Source organism: Gorilla gorilla, chromosome 1 (genome assembly GCF_029281585.2).
Source record: "Gorilla gorilla gorilla isolate KB3781 chromosome 1, NHGRI_mGorGor1-v2.1_pri, whole genome shotgun sequence".
NCBI classification, from domain to species: domain Eukaryota; kingdom Metazoa; phylum Chordata; class Mammalia; order Primates; family Hominidae; genus Gorilla; species Gorilla gorilla.
In genome coordinates, this window is record NC_073224.2 from 101,633,344 (window position 1) to 101,651,069 (window position 17,726).

Consider the following 17,726-nt stretch of genomic DNA (forward strand, 5'->3'; position numbering starts at 1 on the left):
TCTTTCATCTGTGACCCGTGGGCAGCAGGGCGGTCAGAATGTGTGTGAGGGGGCTAGGGGAGGAGACAGGGAGGCCAGGAGGCAGTAAGGAGCGAGTCTGTTTGAGAAGCAGGAGATGTGAGGAGGAGCTGACGTTGGGGAGTAGGGGTGGCCTGAGGAGCCACCTCTGGCTAACCCTGGCAGCACAAGAGGAAGGAGGAAACGAAACCCAGGCGGGCTTTGGAGGGCTAGCGTGACTGGGCTTCGTGACTGAGCTCTGTATGCCAGTGGCTCTCCCCTCTCCTCGCCTGGCCCACGCCCTCCTTGCCCCCTGGCATGGTGCCCTCCAGGTGGCTCTATTCTTAGCTGTCCGGGTGTGAAGTAAATCCTTGGGCAGTGATAACAGCCCAGAGTCAACAGGGTTGAGATAAGCAGAGGCTGGGTCAGATCCGGGCGCTGGCACCAGGCCCAGCCCCCTCCCTGACCCCGGCTGCCCCACCAGCCTGCTGCCCCTGGGGTGGGCTCCACAACACCCTGGGAATGGGGAAGTGGTTCTGGTTCCCTGACCCCTTTGGGCCCAGGCACGTTGCCTGTCCCCTCAACCACATTCCCCCAGGGCCTGGTGCTGCAGGCCTGGAAGCCCTGATTGGGGCCTGCCACCAGCAGCCAGAGAGCTATGTCCCCTGGCAGCTGTGATGGGCTCAGGCCGGGCCAGGACACGTGTGGCAGGAGGCTTAGAGCACCTGGCCTGGGGCCTTCCTCTCTCAGGCACCAGATCCATTGGTTGCTCCTGCCTAGAACCACAGCGTAGCACCCTGCTCCCTCCCGCCTACCACACCCAGCACAGAAACTAACAGGAATGATTGCGCTCAGGGAAGGCAGAGATGTGCCTGGCATCACAGTTTATTGTTTATAAACCATGACAATAACAGCTGTTGCTCAGCACAGGCCTAGCAGAGCCCACTGCAGGGGGACGGCAGCGGGCACCAGAGGCCTTGCCTGGCCCAACCCAATGGGAACACCCAGACTCAGCTGGGTCCCCAAGGGAGACTTGGCACATTGGCATGGGTACGGGACAGGTAAAGCATGCAAGAGGGAGAAGAGGGACATAAGGGGCATGCGGCTGCGGGGCGTTGGGACCCAAATAAATAAAGCAGGATGACAGGGTCCCCTTCCCCTCACCAGGAATGTCTGGACAGCGTCCAGCCCCAAAGCCTGCCTGTCCCAAGGCTGTAGTTCAGCATTAACAGGGCAGGGAGCTTGGCAGGGCAAGGGCAGAGCTGGAGATCACGCCCAGTGTTCCAGGTGCCCTCCCTCCCAATCAGCCTGAGGGGCACAGGACAGGGATGGAGAAGGGGCTCTCTCCATGGCTTGGGTAACATGCCAAAGGCAGGTCATAGGGCAGACTCAGTGGGGGTGGGGGCCTGGCTAACAAGCAATGGAGAGAATGGGGGCCATCCAGAGAGGTGGGCAGAAGACAGCCCCTGGGTCAAGAGAAAACTGTGGGAAGACAGACACGGGAGAAGGAGCAGGGCCACATGGTAGGAGAGTTTGGGGGAGAAGCTGCCAGGGGGTAACAACTGGGCGCCAAGAGGTTTGGGGGCCAGGGCCCAGGAGGACCCCAGGTCTGCCTGAAGGGCCTGGAAGGCTCAGTCCAGCTTGGCGAAGCCCCCAATGGTGACTTTCCTCTCAGGCTTAGTGCCCACTGGCTCCTGGAGCTGTACTGCGCCACCCCCGATGAAGCAAAAGGCAGGGCACACAGGCCCTGAGCAGTCCAGGGGGCACTCCAAGAGCCCACGGAAGGAAACAGCATCCAGGAAGGAAACCCGGCCCCGCTCATAGTCCAGGCAGATGCCCAGGCGGGGTGGCAGGGGCACTGTGCAGCCGGCTGTGGGGCCATCCCTCCCTGTCAGCCCTGCGTTTGAGCTTGCCCCCGACCCCAGCAGGATCTTGCCCATGCCAATGGTTAGGAAAGCGAAGGGTGGCGACGCCTCCACTGTGGCATCCTCGGCACCGCTGTCGTGCCCGCTGTCCGGGTCGTACCTGCAGAAGCGGGTGTTGGGGACGAGATTGTTGAGGGATGGAGTGACAGATGAGGTACCAGAGGGAGACGCTGGAAGGATGGAATGTTAAGGAGCAAGAGGTTGAAGGGATGGATTTTGGGTGTTGAGAAGAAAACGCTGAAGAGGCAGGGGTTAGAGTGTAGGGTCAGGGGTTTGGGTTTGGTGGAAAGAGAGCACTGAGAGGAAAGCACATTGGCAAGAGAGGGGCAGGGGGACAGGAAAGACATGGCATTGGTATAGCCCGCGGAAAGGCATTGAGAAAAATGGTCTTGGGGAAATCATGCTGGGGAGATGGTTCTGAGGATTAGAGGACATTGGAAGAATCCGAGATTAGTGACTAAGAAGAGAAAGGATGTTGGGAAGGTGGGTGTCGGGAGAGAGATGAGGGTGGATTGGTGTCACAAATGAAGGGTGTTAGAGGTATGCGGGGTTGGGGACAATGGGGTTTAGGAGGGGATTTGTATTGGGGAGAAAGCATTTTGAAGAAATAAGGTGTTGGGGGATAGAGTGCTGGGGAGAAGGCTTAGGATGAAAAGCATTAGTGGGAGGGTGTTAAATAGGGAGTTGGGGCCAGGCGCGGTGGCTCACGCCTGTAATCCCAGCACTTTGGGAGGCCAAGGTGGGCAGATCACGAGGTCAGGAGATTGAGACCATCCTGGCTAACACGGTGAAAGCCGGTCTCTACTAAAAATACAAAAAATTAGCTGGGCGTGGTGGCGGGTGCCTGTAGTCCCAGCTACTCGGGAGGCTGAGGCAGGAGAATGGTGTGAACCCGGGAGGCGGAGCTTGCAGTGAGCGGAGATCGCGCCGCTAGACTCCAGCCTGAGTGACAGAGCGAGACTCCATTTCAAAAAAAAAAAAAAAAATAGGGAGTTGGGGAGAGGAGGGTTATGGAGGTGGGATGTTTAAGTGAAGAATTTTTTTTTTTTTTGAGAAGGAGTTTTGCTCTTGTTGCCCAGGCTGCAGTGCAATGACACAATCTTGGCTCACCGCAACCTCCACCTCCTGGGTTCAAGTGATTCTCCTGCCTCAGCCTCACGAGTAGCCGGGGTTACAGGCATGCGCTACCACGCCCAGCTATTTTTTTTGTATTTTTAGTAGAGATGGGGTCACTCCATGTTGGTCAAGCTGGTCTCGAACTCTCGACCTCCAGTGATTTGCCTGCCTCAGCCTCCCAAAGTGCTGGGATTACAGGCGTGAGCCACCGCATCTGGCTAAGGGAAGAATTTTAAGATACGGGTGAAGGAGGTCTTGGAGAGCAAAGGTTTTATGGAGAAGGTATGTTGGAAATGGAGTGTTAGGAAGAAAGGACACAGACGCTTGGAGAGATGGTGTGTTGATCCAGAGTGACAGATGGTTGGAAGGAAGTAGAGATGGCTCCCTCTTCTATCATCCCTTTCCCTGACCACACGACATGCTCTGAAAATCAGTCCTCAAAAGCCCTTTTGCTGAGCCCATGCCTCTCCTGGACACAGGCCTCCCAGCCTGGCTTCCAGGCTCCTACTACTTCCTCCTAATCCCCTCCCAGCCCCACCCTAGCAAGTCTGTGCTCCACTTGCCACCCCTTCTGTGCCCCTCACTCCCACCAGGACCCCCACACCCCATCCCTTCCAGAGGGGTCTGACCTGGGGCTGATCACATCGGGGGCACCCTGGAAACTTTCTTGAAGCTTGCTCTCCAGCCCGACGCCCACCTTGACCAAGTAGGAGGCTGGGTCTACGGCGCAGGCCCAGTAGCTGCGGCCCTGGGTCACAGCCACGTCGCCCAGGACCACATCCACACTCAGGTGGCAGCCGGTCAGCAGCCGGTCAGCAGCCAGCAGCAGGGGCAGCCCTGGAACACTCCGTACTGCTCGCTGGTCCTTGCTGATAGCCAGCCGCTCTCGGCTTGTGCCCCAGCGGCTATCGAGGAAGAAGTGCAGGACTGGAAGGAGGGAGAGGGTTGAGATGGAGCAAGAACTTCAGGGACAAACACTGGCACTGGGGGCTGTGAGACTGCAGAACAGGGAACGCGTTGCAAGGGGGTTCAGTCACCAGGAACAGGCAGGGGGTTCAGGAGAACAGGACATGGGAAACTGGAATGGGGGGCATAAGGAAAAAAGAAGGGGGCATTCCAAATGGGCGTGGGACCCCAGAGAGTTTTTGTGATGACAGTGGGCACAGAAGTCAGTGCTCCGGACCTGGCTGACTCATGGGGCTTCCTCGAACCCCTTACTTGTGGCCAGCCCCATGGACAGTTCCCACTATTCTGTTCCACCTGGTGACATTCCCATCACCATCAATCTGTGCCTTCCAGCCCATACTCTGGGTTCACACCTGGCCCTTATACCCAGCCCCTATTTAGGTGGCAAGGCTTCCCTCTTATGCCCACCCCCTGGAGTCCGAACTATTTTCTAGTCACTTTAGTAACATTCTTGAGCCCTAACCATGAGCCGGACACTGTACTCAGACTCCCATTGATCGTCTCAAACCAGTTGAATTCTTGCAACCCTATGAGGTAAGCATTATCATTTTTTAAAAATATATATATGTTTTTGAGACGGAGTCTCACACTGTTCCCTGGGCTGGAGTGCAGTGGCGCAATCTTGGCTCACTGCAACCCCTGCCTCCCAGGTTCAAGCCATTCTCCTGCCTCAGCCTTCCAAGTAGCTGGGATTACAGGCGCCTGCAACCACACCCAGCTAATTATTTTCATTTTTATTTTTAGTAGAGACGGGGTTTCACTATGTTGGCCAGGCTGGTCTTGAACGCCTGACCTCGTGATCCGTCCACCTCAGCCTCCCAAAGTGCTGGGATTACAGGCGTGAGCCACCGTGCCCAGCCAAAAATAATTTATTTTTTACGTATTTTATTTATTTATTTATTGAGACAGAGTTTCACTCTTGTTGCTCAGGCTGAAGTGCAATGGCGCGATCTCGGCTCACCGCAACCTCCGCCTCCTGGGTTCAAGCAATTCTCCTGCCTCAGCCTCCCAAGTAGCTGGGATTACAGGCATGCGCCACCACACCCGGCTAATGTTGTATTTTTAGTAGAGATGGGGTTTCTCCATGTTGGTCAGGCTGGTCTCAAACTCCCAACCTCAGGGGATCCACCCACCTTGGCCTCCCAAAGTGCTGGGATTACAGGTGTGAGCCACCTTGCCTGGCCTTTATTTATTTATTTATTTATTTATTTTTCCGAGACGTTGGAGTCTTGCTCTGTTGTCCAGGCTGGAGTCCAGTGGCGCGATCTCAGCTCACTGCAACCTCCGCCTCCCGGGTTCAAGCGATTCTCCTACCTCAGCCTCCCGAGTAGCTGGAATTGTAGGCACGCACCACCACGCCTGGCTAAGTTTTGTATTCCTAGTAGAGACGGGGTTTCACCATGTTGGCCAGGCTGGTCTCAAACTCTTGACCTTGTGATCCGCCTGCCTCGGCCTCCCAAAGTGCTGGGATTACAGGCATGAGCTACCTCGCCTGGCCTATTTATTTTTTTAGAGATCGGGTCTCGCTGTGTTGGCCAGGTTGGTCTTGAACTCCTGGCCTCAAGCAATCCTCCCTCCTTGGCCTCCCAAAGTGCTAGGATTACAGGCATGAGCCGCTGCACCTGGCTGGTATTATCGTTATCCCTACAGAAAAGGACTCTGAAGTTCAGAGAGGGTAAAAATTTGCCAGAAGCCACCCACACAGTTGGCAAGAGGCAGAGCTGGGATTTGAACCCAAGCAGTCTAGCTCCAGAGCTAGTGTGTGTGAGACCTACTATGTTATATGGCCTCTCTAGCGGCCACCGGAACCAACCGTCAGGGCCTGGGCCCTGGCATATCCCATGCCCTTTGCACGACCACCTGTGCCTGCTCACTCACCAGGTGCTGGGGGCGTGTGCAGGTGCACATCTTCACTGTATTCGCCGTAGCCAGCCTTGTTGCAGCCGCGGACGCGCAGCACATACACAGAGCCCGTGTCAGGGTTCTCAAGCAGGGCACTGGTGCCCCTCACCTCCTCCCGCCGCTGCCAGCGGGTGGGGCCTGGCTGAGCAGGCACATCCGTGCGCCGGAACTCAACGGTATAGTGCCAGGCAGGTGGTGAATGGGGGGGCAGCCGCCAGCACAGGAAGATCTGATCATAGGCAAAGGTGCGCTGGGTGTCAATGACGGGGGCCTCAGGCACTGTTGGAAGAGACAGCGGGGGTCAGTCAGGGCCTGGCCACTGGCCTGGCATGGAGGGCAGGGGCAGGCAGGAAAAGGGAAAGCAGCGGGAGCCGGGGGGGTGAGTGTGGGTGAGAGGGAGCTGGGGAAGGGCTCATCTGGGAACTGGGCACAGGAGGGGCAGGGCAGGGCCCAAGAGAGAACGAGGCAGGAAAGCGCTGGGCTGGGGGTCAGGACACCTGTGTGCTAGTTCTGGGCTGCTGCTACCTCACTCTGGCCTGGAATAAGTCACTTCCCCTTTCTGGGCCTCAGTTTCCTCCCCTGTCAAATGAGGGTATCAGATCAGGTAAGTTCTGGGGGCCCTTGCAGCTCAGATATTCTATGAATTAAGAGGAGCCCCAGGGAGGGGCAGGCAAAGGCCACTGGAGCCCACAGGCAAGAGGGTGCCGAGCAGGAAGGAAGGGGACCAGGCTCAGAAGAGAGATTTAGGAGGCAGCGAGGTGGAAAGTGGGGACAACAGAGGGACAGCAAAAGCTGAGGGCAGGGGTTGGAGGTCAAGGGAAAGGAAGTGCAAGGCCAGAGGGCAAGGGTCACAAGGACAAAAGGTCAGAAGGGCCAGGATTACGCAAGCGCCTGAAGAAGGCAGAAGAGAGACAGGGCATTGGTCCAGTGGGAGGACCACAAGGTCGGGGCAAGGCAGGAAAGAGAAGGAAGCAATGAGTGGTTGGCTGAGATGCGTGGGAGCAGCGGGGTGGGAAGGGGGCCCGGCGGCGGGCAGGGCCCCCGGGGCAGGGCCGCTGACTTGCCTGGGGTGCTCCGGAGCAGAGTCCGCGGTGGCCACAGCCTACAAACAAAGAGAGGGAGAAGCAGCGCTGAGCGCGGTAGGACGGTGTGGCAGGGTGGGCTGGGTGGGAGGAATGGCTGGCCAGGCCGGGCAGGAGGCCGGGGAGGTCCCCGGTAGGCACTGCCCCCCGGGCCCGCTGCTGGGGAGGAAGGGAAGAAGGCTCTGGTTGGGCATGGGGCCTGGCCATCTCCTTACCTCGCAGGAAGTTAAGCTCTGTCAGCAGCTTCATCTCACGTCCCACGTCGAGCTGGCAATGGCGGAAGGAGGAGCTGGCAGCTGGCCGGAATGTCTGGAGGGCTTCAGTGGCTCGGGCAATCCTGGGATGGGGGCAAGAAAGGGTCAGGCACTGCCATGTGGGCAGTCACCCTTCCCCTCAATTCTGTCTTGCTTGCCCCTAGAGCCTTGGGAACTGCTTTGGGAGCTGGTATCAGTTTGGCCTCATGAGAATCCTTAGAACGCCAGTTCTCCACCTGGCAGTACTGTAGACATTGTCCTAGATGTTGGTCACATCCATGATGTCCCTGCCCCCCTAGGAGCCCATGCCCCTGAGTACCTGTTGTGCAGCTGCTTGGCGGCTTGCACAAAGCAAGGCTGGTCTGTTTCCTTAAGTACTTCCTGGGCATAGCCCACCAGACCTGAGCCATCCAGCAGGCTCCGGTGCTCCTGGATCTGGGCGCTGAGACGGGCCAGCCGCTCCTGCTGGCATTCTTCAATGGCCTGAAGCAGTGATGCCCGCTTCTCCTCCAGCACAGCCCCCAGCCCCCGCACCAGCTGCGACACCTCCTCCTTGGCCTGCTGACCACTCACCTGCCCGGGGAGCAACACCCAAAGGATGCGTGACTTACTGTTTTCTTTTTGGAGGCAGCACTTGTGCTGGCCTCCTTGGATGCCACAGCATGGCTAAGGTCACAAGGGATCTGGGGAAATCCTACTCACCCATTCCTACAGGGCCTGGGCTCATGGCTGCAAAGGCACCTCTAGATGGACTCAACTCCTGGTCATTTGTGCCAACCTTCCTGGAACCCCACATCATAATCCCTGCCCCTTAGTGACTCATCCAAATGAACGAGGCCATGGCTACCCTAATGTCCACTTGGACTGCACTAATTAATGTCCACTGGCATCTATGCCATCCTTAGTTGTCCATCCCCATGTCAGCCAGCTCAAGCAACCTGGCAGAAGGTATCAGTCATCACCTCACTCTAGCACTGGGAATGCGTGCCATCCTCGGTAGGCACCTGAGCCTGAGAGCATCTGAGCTACGCGTGGGGTTTTTTGAGCTATGCATGGGGTTTTTCGAGCTCTCTCCTGAGCTATAGCCACCCTGCCCCCTCCTGCAGCCCAGGTACAGCCTGGCCTGGGGCACTGTTGTTCCTGCAAACCTGGTTTAACCAGAACCTGGACACCTCACAGGCTTCCTGAGCTAGCAACAAGGTGATTGGGTCATGACCACCCACACCCCCTTCCTGCCCCTACTCCCAGGCAGGGCCCAGGGCCTACCTCTGTGCCCTCCCTCACCTCGGTGTGCCTCACGGCCTCCTCCAGCTCACAGATCTGGGTCTGTACCGTGTCCTGGTTTCCCAGGATGTATGTCAGGCTCTTTGTCAGCTTGTCCTGAGGGGGAAGAAAGAGGTGGGCATCAAGCCCAGCTCTGCAGAAGCCAGCAGTTGGGAGGAGGTGCAAGAGGGTAAGAGTGTGAGTTAGCACTAGGGTTGGATAAGGGGGGTCCTTACCTTGAGGGCCTGGTAGGCACTGAGCACTGGTGTGATCTTGTGCCCGCTGTGGGTGCGCCGCACCCGGCAGAGTTGACATACCAGGCGTTGGCATGTCTTGCAGTAGTGGGTCACCTCTTCCTTGTGGTCTGGGCACATAAGGCCCTAGGGACACAAAGAACAATGTGATGGTCAGACAATGGTGTGGGTAAGGGTGCTACGCTACCACTACAGCAGTTTGGTGCCCTCCTCCACTGGCAAGATGGGAGTGGAGACATCCACTGGTGGTGCTCCACAGTGCCACCTGGTGGTACATACTGGCATCAAAGAGAGCCTTTCCTGCAGTCTCCGGGCGGTGCCCATTTCACCAGCATTGCACCTCCCTTCATCTCTCTCATTGGGATATGTGGTAATAACAGTAATAATGATGCCAATTAATCTTTGCCTGGTAGTTAATAACTAACCTTGTCCATCTTGTTTACTGCTGTATCTCCAACACCTAGAATAGCACCATGCACATAGGTGCTCAATAAATATTTGTTCAGTGAGTGAATGCACACAGACCTTTTTAGTGTGCAGGTAACACTTTTTAGTGAACAAACATTATCTCACGCCATCCTCTCAGCAACTCTTTAGGTATGGACATTGCAGGGCAGATACTACCATCCCCCTACAGGGATGTAAATGAGATGGAGGCCCAAAGTTGTTGAATGATTTGTCCAGTGACTTTGTTACAGATTACAGAGATAGGTGCTTAGCATTGGAAAACCCTTCCCACTTCCTTTTGGAAACCCACAATGCCAGGCACCCCCACCCACCTGCAGGAGCATGTCCCTCCCTCCCCAGGCCTTGGAAGGGCTGGCTCACCTTGGGTCGGAAGGAGAGGGTAGGCAGGGTGGGCTCATGCTGGGCCTTCTGGGTGCCCCAGGGGTGGAAGAGCTTGAAGCATTCATTGCAGAAGGTGGCACGGCACTCTGTGCAGCCCTTGGTGGCCTCTAGTGGTGGGGGCTTGCACAACTGGCACAGGATGGCGCCTCCCACACTCACACTCTGGCGGTACCGCTCCACCACACGCTCCAGGGTCAGGTTCCGGAAAAGCCCTGCCAGACCCCGCTCCCCAAGCTCCACATCACCTTGGCAGGCTGGGCACGGGAACATGATCACTTGGGGGTGCAAAGCACCTCGCTTCCTCCCAGGGTATGTCCCAAAGCCTGTGGGTGAACCAGGGAGGTAGAGGACATGAGAGTTACAGCTGGCTGGGTGTGGGGAAGCCTGTTTAATTAAATTAGATTTTCATTGTGCCAGAGCTCAGCTCTCATTAGAGCCTGCGTAAGCAGTATCTCCACCCCCCAGAAAGACAGACAGATGCCTCTGACCAGTGATGGACTTCTTCCATCTTCCTGATGAATAGCTCAGCGTTCCCATCCCCACCCTACAGGCCCCAGTCCCACCTGACTTAAGCAGCCGGTCCAGGCGGTCTGGCTTGGGGAGAGTTCTGCGGGAGAGGCGGGGGCTGCGGGTGGAAGGGGTGGAGGCAGGAGAGGTGGGCTCGGAGCTGGGGTCCCCACCATGTCCTATGTAGCCCTGCTGGCCCAAGACCTCTCGGGCACAGGCCTGGCACACGTTGTGGGTACAGGGCAGCACCAGTGGCTGCTTGTACATCTCTTGACACACTGGGCACAGCAGTTCCTTCTCCATGTTCTTCATGCTGGTCTGTGGAGGGACCAGGAGGCTAGGTCAGCGCTTGGACACTTAGGCATACCTCAGCAGCCCCTTGGCTGCCCTTGGATACCCTAGGGGTCTGAAGAAGGAGCAAGACAAGCTACCTGAAGCTTTTCCACAGCACCTGCCTTGGGCTGGTTCACAGACCTTCCCAGACCTCTGTCCCTTGCTTCTCTTTCCCCGCTGCAGAGCTAAAGGCCCAGAGGAGGGACGGTTGGAGCTTGTGCCTGCTCCAGCCTCAAGCCCAATCCCCATTTCTCCAGCTGCAGTAGCCCCAGCTGGCAGCCCCCTCACCTGCCTCCATCCCCCATCTCTCGGCAGCTTGCCCCTGGCATTTTTCTCAAGGACACCGCCCATTCTGCAGCTCCATGCAGACCCCCACTCCCTTCTCTAGCAGCACCCCCATGCCGTGATTCCTCCCGATAGCCAGGCGAGGTTGGCACTCCATCCTGCTCGCTCCATACGTCCTCCTGCCGCGGCTCCGGCCTGCGGCCACTCCAGCCTCCATTCTCCATCCTTCACTTCCCCATCCGTCTTACCAACCCATTCCCCTTCGCCCCCATCAGGCCCTCCCGCCCTCTCCCGCAGCGCAACCCGGTCAGCGGCACCCCCTTCTCCGAACTAGCGGGGGAATCAAGAGCCCCGCCTACTCGCCCCCTCCCCACCGGAAGTCCCCTCCCCCTCTTGGTGGCGAGAGTGGGGGTCCTCAGGCTATGCCCCACCCCCACACCTCACCTTGGTCCCTCTCTTCGCAGCCATCCCGGTCAGGGGCGCAGCTGACACAAAGGAGGGAGGAACAAGGAGGGGGGGAGGAAGTGGTGGGGGGAACACGGTTGGCACCGCCCCTGGGAGAGCCAGGCACGGGTTGCCATGACAACCGCAGGCTCGGAAGCAGCCCTGAGTGGGGGTGCGTGGGGTGGGGTCTTGGGGAGGGGTCCAAATTGGGAACTGCACTGTGGGGCGGCTCCTACATCATCCCCCACCTGTCCTCAGTTTTCTTGGAAAATATCCAAGCTCACACGTCCCTCTTCTCATAACAGGGCCTTTCCCCTGAAGCCCAAGCCCCGGTGCACTGCTGGAGGCCACCCCAGCCCACCCGCTGCGTCTGGGCTGCTCCTAGCTCCTCCTCACGCTCCAGCACACCGACGCCTTCACGGCACTCACCTCCGGGCTGCTCCCGGGATTACCCTCTCATACCTGCATCCCGACCCTCCCAGCCGTTTCTGCCATCGCTAGCCCCCTGTCTACATCCCAGCATCTTCCTGGATCCCCACCTGTTCCAGGTCCCAGCTTGCCCCAGAACCCTATACGCCCCCTCCCCTTCCCTCGACCCCACCTTAACTCACACTGATGCGGACCAGTGCGTCCATGATGGAAGTGAAGGTCTGCATATCCTCACCCTCTGCCATGGCCCTACCGTGCCCGCCCGCCCCTGGGTGCCCGATCCCGGCTGCGGCTGCGAACCCCGGGCTTAATGCAGGAGCCCAGTGGGGGTGTGAGGAGGGCTGGGGGGTGAGGTGTCACTGCGCATGCTCCCGGGACCAGCCTCGAACAGCGCCCGTCGGGGTAGGGGGTGGGAAATAGTTCTCCCCACGTGGTTCTCGAAAGCCGGTCGGGGGGTTGGGGAATATGGAAAGGTATTTGACGGGGGAGCCATTTCTTACATTCTCATTTTTCATTGGCTCCTAATTTTACTCATATAAAGCGGGAGATTAGTTTCGGAGGAAAATGGGTTCCTGGTTGGGAGCACTAAATTTTAGGTTGGGAGATGTTGAGGCATGGGGCAGGGAGGTTTGAGGAACGTGCACTAGAGATGACAGAAATGGCAAAGAAGACAGAGATGGGATAGATGCCACAGGCATGGGCCCAATGACTTAAAGAGATAAGTGCAGCTTGTACAGAGTGGCAGCAGACGCACCAGGTACGAGGAAAGCCTGAGGACCAGGGCGGTGGCCGAGGATGCCCCCTCGACGCATTATTTCCTCCCTGTCGCAAGAGGGCGCTGCGTCCAGGCACTGAGAAGAAGAAAGAGGAGAACGCGGGGAGTAGCAAGTGCGCGGTAAGCGCTGACGCATGCGCATAGCTAACCGCACCCGGTTCAGCTCGCCTTTCTTGGCCAGAGGCGCCGGTTGGACTCACGGGCGGGGCATGATGGGTAACAGGACCGGTGGGGTCCCCAGGAAGTCCTAGAGGGGGTCGGGGTTTGGGTGGACAAGCTTTCCTCGTCCTCTCCCGACAGAGCTGACGTGTCCTGGGTTCCACTGGGAGCGGGCATTTCCACCGGACGGGAGGGTTCAGGGTGTCCGGGGCTGGGGAATACGTAGGGGTTGCCGCGCGGTGTGGGGAGTTGGGGCGTGTGGCTGCAGTCCCGGGAGTTCTTGGAGGGGGTCGGCCCACCGAGCTTCCGGACCGGCTGATCTGCCCGTAGCTTGCCGGAGGGAGGGCGGAGCCTGACTCTCCGTCCCTTCTCCCATCCCCTCCAGTGGTGGGTACAGGCACCTCGCTGGCGCTCTCCTCCCTCCTGTCCCTGCTGCTCTTCGCTGGGATGCAGATGTACAGCCGTCAGCTGGCCTCCACCGAGTGGCTCACCATCCAGGGCGGCCTGCTTGGTTCGGGTCTCTTCGTGTTCTCGCTCACTGTATCCTCCCTGCAGTTGGAGGGGGCGGGCCACGTAGGCATGTGCCCTTCCCCTTCCCCACACAGCTCTGTCCCCGTTGCACACCCTACTCCTTAACTCCCTCAACCAGGCCTTCAATAATCTGGAGAATCTTGTCTTTGGCAAAGGATTCCAAGCAAAGATCTTCCCTGAGAGTAAGTCAATATTGGAGCTTGAGTATTTGAACTTTCTCCTCTTTAACCTCCTGAAACATGATATTGAATTTCCAGATGCTTAGGTGAAAGGTTGTTAAGGAAAAATATATTTACTGAAGCTGTCTGAAGACAGATGACGCTTTTCGATTCTGCACCTTGTATAGCTCCTGGAGTTGGACCTGGAAGAGAAGGCCTTTGAAAGCAAGAAACTTTGGTACCTTCTGGCCAGCTTCCAGGGAAGGTTTGAGGGGAACAGGCAAATTTGGGCTGATGTTTTGCATCTATTCGCTGGGAGGCGGTCCTTGTTCCCACCAGAAGAAGCAGCAGGACCAAGTTCACTATGGAGTTCTGATGTGAAATTAACTCAATATTAGAGAATTCTACTTACTTGAGGGAATTGTGAAGAGCCTAAATACTAGAGGCACCAAATTTCTATGGCAGCAGGAATCCTGACCAAATCAGAATAACTGTTAGATTATTTCCTGTTTGGAATAATTCTTGTTCAATTGCTCATGTAATCAAGAATTGATGATTCAGTTATTTATGGAGAATTAAGTTTATAAAGCAAATTAAGTGTCAAGGCCAGATTACTTAAGGAATGCCATGTGCTCAGAAATTCACAGCAGATGCAATCTCATGTAAAACCTTCATGTGGTAAAACAAAGATCTATCATGGTTGCCCTTAATCTTTTCTCTTTTTTTTTTTTTTTTTTTTTTTGAGACAAGGCTTTACTCTGTCGCCTAGGCTGGAGTGCAGGGATGTGACCATGGCTCACTGAAGCCTTGACCTGGTCTCAAGCAATCTTCCCTCCTCAGTCTTACCAGTAGCTGGGACTACCAGTGAGTGCCACCACACCCAGCTACTGTTTTAAGTTTTTGTAGAGATGGGGTTTCACCACATTGCCCAGGCTGGTCTCGAACTCCTGGGCTCAAGTGATCCTCCTATTTCAGCTTCCCAGAGTGCTGGAATTACAGGTGTGAGCCACTGTGCCTGGCTGCCCTCATTTCTTTGCCCCCTTCTAGGACTTGCTTTCTCCGCATAGCCCTTTTGCAGGCTTCAGAGTTCTTTCCATCCAGTAGCCCCGGGACTTCTCTCTGTTACATTTTGTTTCCATATGTATTACCTTCACTTGCTTCTTTTTTTTTGAGATGGAGTCTCGCTCTGTCGCCCATGCTGGAGTACAGTGGTGTGAACCCAGCTCACTGGAGCCTCTGCCTCCCAGGTTCAAGCGATTCTCCTGCCTCAGCCTCCCGAGTAGCTGGGATTACATGCGTGCGCCACCATAACTGGCTAATTTTTGTATTTTTGGTAGAGATAGGATTTCACCATGTTGGTCAGGCTGGTCTTGAACTCCTGACCTTAAGTGATCCACCCGTCTTGGCCTCCCAAAGTGCTGGGATTACAGGGGTGAGCCACTGTGCCCGGCTTTTCAGTTGCTTCTGAAAGAAACCATTGGCTGGGTGGGATGGCACACGCCTGTAATCCTAGCACTTTGGGAGGTGCAGGCTGGCAGATAACTTGGGCCCAGGAATTCAAGACCAGCTTGGGCAACATAGAGAGACCCTGTCTCTCCAAAAAAATACAAAAATTAGCCGGGCATGGTGGTACGCACCTATAGTCCCAGGTACTCGGGAAGCTGAGGTGGGATGATCGCTTGAGCCCGGGAGAATCAAGGCTGCAGTGAGCTGAAACTGCACCATTGCACTCCAGCCTGGGCGACAGAGTGAGATTCTGCCTCAAAAATAAAAAAAAAAAAAGAAAAGATGCCATTGTGGTGGAGCAAAGTTCTTGGCCCACTTTGCCTTCTCTGCCCTCTCCACCTGGGCAGGTGGGGCCCTGTTTGTCTTTGCTTTTGTCCTCTCACCTTCTCTCCCATCATATTCCAGGTAACCTAAAATCCTTTCCTGCCCCCATGAAGAAGTGGATCCAAGCACTCTGCCCTCCAACCTGTGTCCAGGGAGCAAGGCCTTCAACTTCCACCACTGGTCACCCAGCTTAATGAATTGACTCTCATTGTCTGGCTTCTTTTGGAAAGGGTTTAACTGGGTTCCCCAAATGGGAACACACCTTGCCCTTCAGACTCTGTTGTCCATCACCTTTCCTTTTCCCTTTTATGGGAGGAAAGCCAGGGTAGGGAAGTTATGTGAGATTTGGGGCAGAGCTGGTAAAAAAAAAAGCATACATCTACATCCATGTTCTTTTTTTTTTTTTTTTTTTGGAGACGGGGTCTCACTCTGTTGCCCAGGCTGGAGTGCAGTGGTGCGATCACAGTTCACTGCAGCTTTGAACTTCCTGGCTCAAGGGTTCCTCCAACTTCAGCCTCCTGAATAGCTGGGACTACAGGCATGTGTACCACTGTACTACCATGCCTGGCTAAATTTTTTTTAATTCAATTTTTTTTTTTTTTAAGAGATGGGTCTCACTTTGTTGTTCAGGCTGGTCTCAAACTCCTGGGCTCAAGTGATCTGCCCACCTCAGCCTCCCGAAGTGCTGGGATTCCAGGTGCAAGCCACCACACTCAACCTCGTACCTCCATGTTCTGGGTATCATTAAGGTAATCAGAATCCTCCTGCTGTAGTCATGCTTACCCTTCTAAGCAGGTTCCCCAGGATTCAGAGAGCCCCAGATTTCTCCTGGACTCCATGTGCAGATGCCTAGTATTTCCATTCTGACCGTTGCCCTCCTTGTTCTTCTTGCCTCCCTAGTTCTCCTGTGCCTCCTGTTGGCTCTCTTTGCATCTGGCCTCATCCACCGAGTCTGTGTCACCACCTGGTATGTTCTTGACAGCTGGGTAAGGGGTGTAGCATTCCGTTCTTTGGCATTGGATCCTACTGTGATGGTGCCAGAGTTTTTCCTTCCACACCTACCTCTCTCTCTGTTCTCCCTCCTTTGTCCTTCCCCGTTTTCCTAAACTTGAACTTGGATTCTTTCCTTGATGCTAGTGTCTTCCCTAGGAGGCACCAGGCTGGCAGATGCCCACTGGTGCCATGACCTTTCTGTCTTCACCATATAGCTTCATCTTCTCCATGGTTGGTCTGTACTACATCAACAAGATCTCCTCCACCCTGTACCAGGCAGCAGCTCCAGTCCTCACACCAGCCAAGGTCACAGGCAAGAGCAAGAAGAGAAACTGACCCTGAATGTTCAATAAAGTTGATTCTTTGTAGCTCTGTGAGTTGTGATATGTTGTGGGTGTCATCTACCAGTACCCAGCTTAGATGTACAGAATGTTAAGACATTTGGGCACCTTCTGTTTTCAGACCTTGGGAATAGTGAGGCTTTCCTTCCTCCCACATTAATTTTTACCAGTTATCTGTTGAATACTTGTCAGTGCCACTGGAGTGGCATATACTTGTGTGAGTCTCATCATGGAAGAAAAGTACATGAATGTTCTGCAGTCGTGTTCTTTGGGGAAAGGGATAAAGGCTGCAATGCAGGAAGTCCTGTCCGTCAGTACCAGAAGGGATCTTGGAGCAAAAGAGTAAAGGAAGGAAAGGTCCCGTAAACCTACACTGTTTCATGGGGTTCCACGTGGTATCTTTGCCACTCCAGCTCCCTGCCTTGAGCAAATCAGCCCCCTGCTGCAAGTGCATAGGTGGGACTTCTCTCCTGATGCTGTCCCTGGGACCTATCTGTTCTACTCCAGCATGAACATATGCCTGTGTTTAGAAAGACTCCCCAGGTGGTCAACTGCTCCTAGCCTGTTTGTTCTGGTGCCTTCATTTTTTCCCCATCTTGTAGCCAAGACAATGGGAACTTCCTAAGTTGTAGCGAAGTATATAAAACAATAGGAGCAAGGACACCAACCTCTGAGCCCACCTTGATGGAAATGCAGGTGGCTACTTGCACCCTGCCCTGTCTGTGCTCTGTCATGAGGAACAACTCTATGAAGAGTGCCTGTCCTAGGTGCCCTCCCTCGTGCTGAATGGCGTGTGTTTTAGGGTACACACCTCATCTTGGTCAGCTTTGTTTTTTCCAGAGCCTGATAATGGACAATAAAGACTGGTGGGTTGGGCCAGCCATGGTGGCTCAAGCCAGTAATCCCAGCACTTTGGGAGGCTGAGGTGGGTGGATCACTTGAGGTCAGGAGTTTGAGACTAGCCTGGCCAACATGGGGAATCCCATCTCTACGAAAAATGCAAAAATTAGCCAGGTGTGGTGGTGTGTGCCTGTAGTCCCAGCTACTTGGGAGGCTGAGGCACGATAATCACTTGAACCCAGGAGGTGGAGGTTGCAGTGGGTGGAGATTGCGCCACTGCACTCCAACCTGAACGACAGTGAAACTCTGTCTCAAAAAAAAAAAAAGGTGGGTTAGTTGAATGAAATAACCTGCCCTGACAAACAAAATCCTGTCCATAGGTGCCTGAGTTAGGGAATAAGACTCAGTGAAGATGAAGAAGTGAGTAGAGGAGTTTTGGTCAAGGATTAGAGGCCACCCCACTCCACTCCCATCTTTGGCTACAACACTTGCC

The 17,726-nt window shown here is 55.4% G+C and overlaps 2 protein-coding genes across 9 annotated transcripts; one reads left to right on the top strand and one right to left on the bottom strand.

Annotated features, from left to right (window-relative positions):
• Nucleotides 1–847: 847 nt before the first annotated feature.
• TRIM46 (tripartite motif containing 46) lies at nucleotides 848–12,496 on the bottom strand. Of its 7 annotated transcripts, none has more exons than XM_055361155.2 (11): nucleotides 11,789–12,496; nucleotides 10,547–10,633; nucleotides 10,172–10,433; nucleotides 9,588–9,931; nucleotides 8,742–8,885; nucleotides 8,527–8,622; nucleotides 7,562–7,815; nucleotides 7,204–7,325; nucleotides 5,883–6,185; nucleotides 3,668–3,965; nucleotides 848–2,022 (listed from the first exon to the last, which is right to left on the bottom strand). In XM_055361155.2, exons 1-11 carry the CDS (start codon nucleotides 11,849–11,851, stop codon nucleotides 1,629–1,631), a joined length of 2,367 nt encoding a protein of 788 aa, XP_055217130.1. In that variant the 5' UTR covers nucleotides 11,852–12,496; the 3' UTR covers nucleotides 848–1,628. The 7 variants fall into 7 exon arrangements, with proteins under 7 accessions (XP_055217130.1, XP_055217115.1, XP_063550542.1 ...); XM_055361140.2 differs by lacking the exon at nucleotides 11,789–12,496 and adding an exon at nucleotides 10,737–11,089; XM_063694472.1 differs by lacking the exon at nucleotides 10,547–10,633 and having other exon boundaries at nucleotides 12,361–12,496.
• Nucleotides 12,490–16,420, top strand: KRTCAP2 (keratinocyte associated protein 2). Of its 2 annotated transcripts, XR_010129450.1 has the most exons (6): nucleotides 12,508–12,597; nucleotides 12,926–13,080; nucleotides 13,190–13,253; nucleotides 15,141–15,808; nucleotides 15,960–16,026; nucleotides 16,268–16,420. XR_010129450.1 is itself a non-coding variant. In XM_055361160.2 (5 exons), exons 1-5 carry the CDS (start codon nucleotides 12,516–12,518, stop codon nucleotides 16,386–16,388), a joined length of 489 nt encoding a protein of 162 aa, XP_055217135.1. In that variant the 5' UTR covers nucleotides 12,490–12,515; the 3' UTR covers nucleotides 16,389–16,420. The 2 variants fall into 2 exon arrangements, 1 of the variants encoding a protein (XP_055217135.1); XM_055361160.2 differs by lacking the exon at nucleotides 15,141–15,808 and having other exon boundaries at nucleotides 12,490–12,597.
• The last annotated feature ends 1,306 nt before the right edge of the window (nucleotides 16,421–17,726 follow it).

What these genes read in the sequence shown, in the direction of transcription:
- KRTCAP2 (XM_055361160.2), top strand. Translation starts at nt 12,516, where the DNA reads ATGCGCATAGCTAACCGCACCCGGTTCAGCTCGCCTTTCTTGGCCAGA. An exon ending in TCACGGGCGGGGCATGATGG is followed by an intron (nt 12,598 to 12,925) that starts GTAACAGGACCG and finishes CATCCCCTCCAG; the next exon opens with TGGTGGGTACAGGCACCTCG. An exon ending in TCTTCGTGTTCTCGCTCACT is followed by an intron (nt 13,081 to 13,189) that starts GTATCCTCCCTG and finishes TCCCTCAACCAG; the next exon opens with GCCTTCAATAATCTGGAGAA.
- TRIM46 (XM_055361155.2), bottom strand. Translation starts at nt 11,851, where the DNA reads ATGGCAGAGGGTGAGGATATGCAGACCTTCACTTCCATCATGGACGCA. An exon ending in CCCTCTCCTTCCGACCCAAG is followed by an intron (nt 8,886 to 9,587) that starts GTGAGCCAGCCC and finishes TTGTGTCCCTAG; the next exon opens with GGCCTTATGTGCCCAGACCA. An exon ending in AGGCCGTGAGGCACACCGAG is followed by an intron (nt 7,816 to 8,526) that starts GTGAGGGAGGGC and finishes CTCCCCGGGCAG; the next exon opens with GTGAGTGGTCAGCAGGCCAA.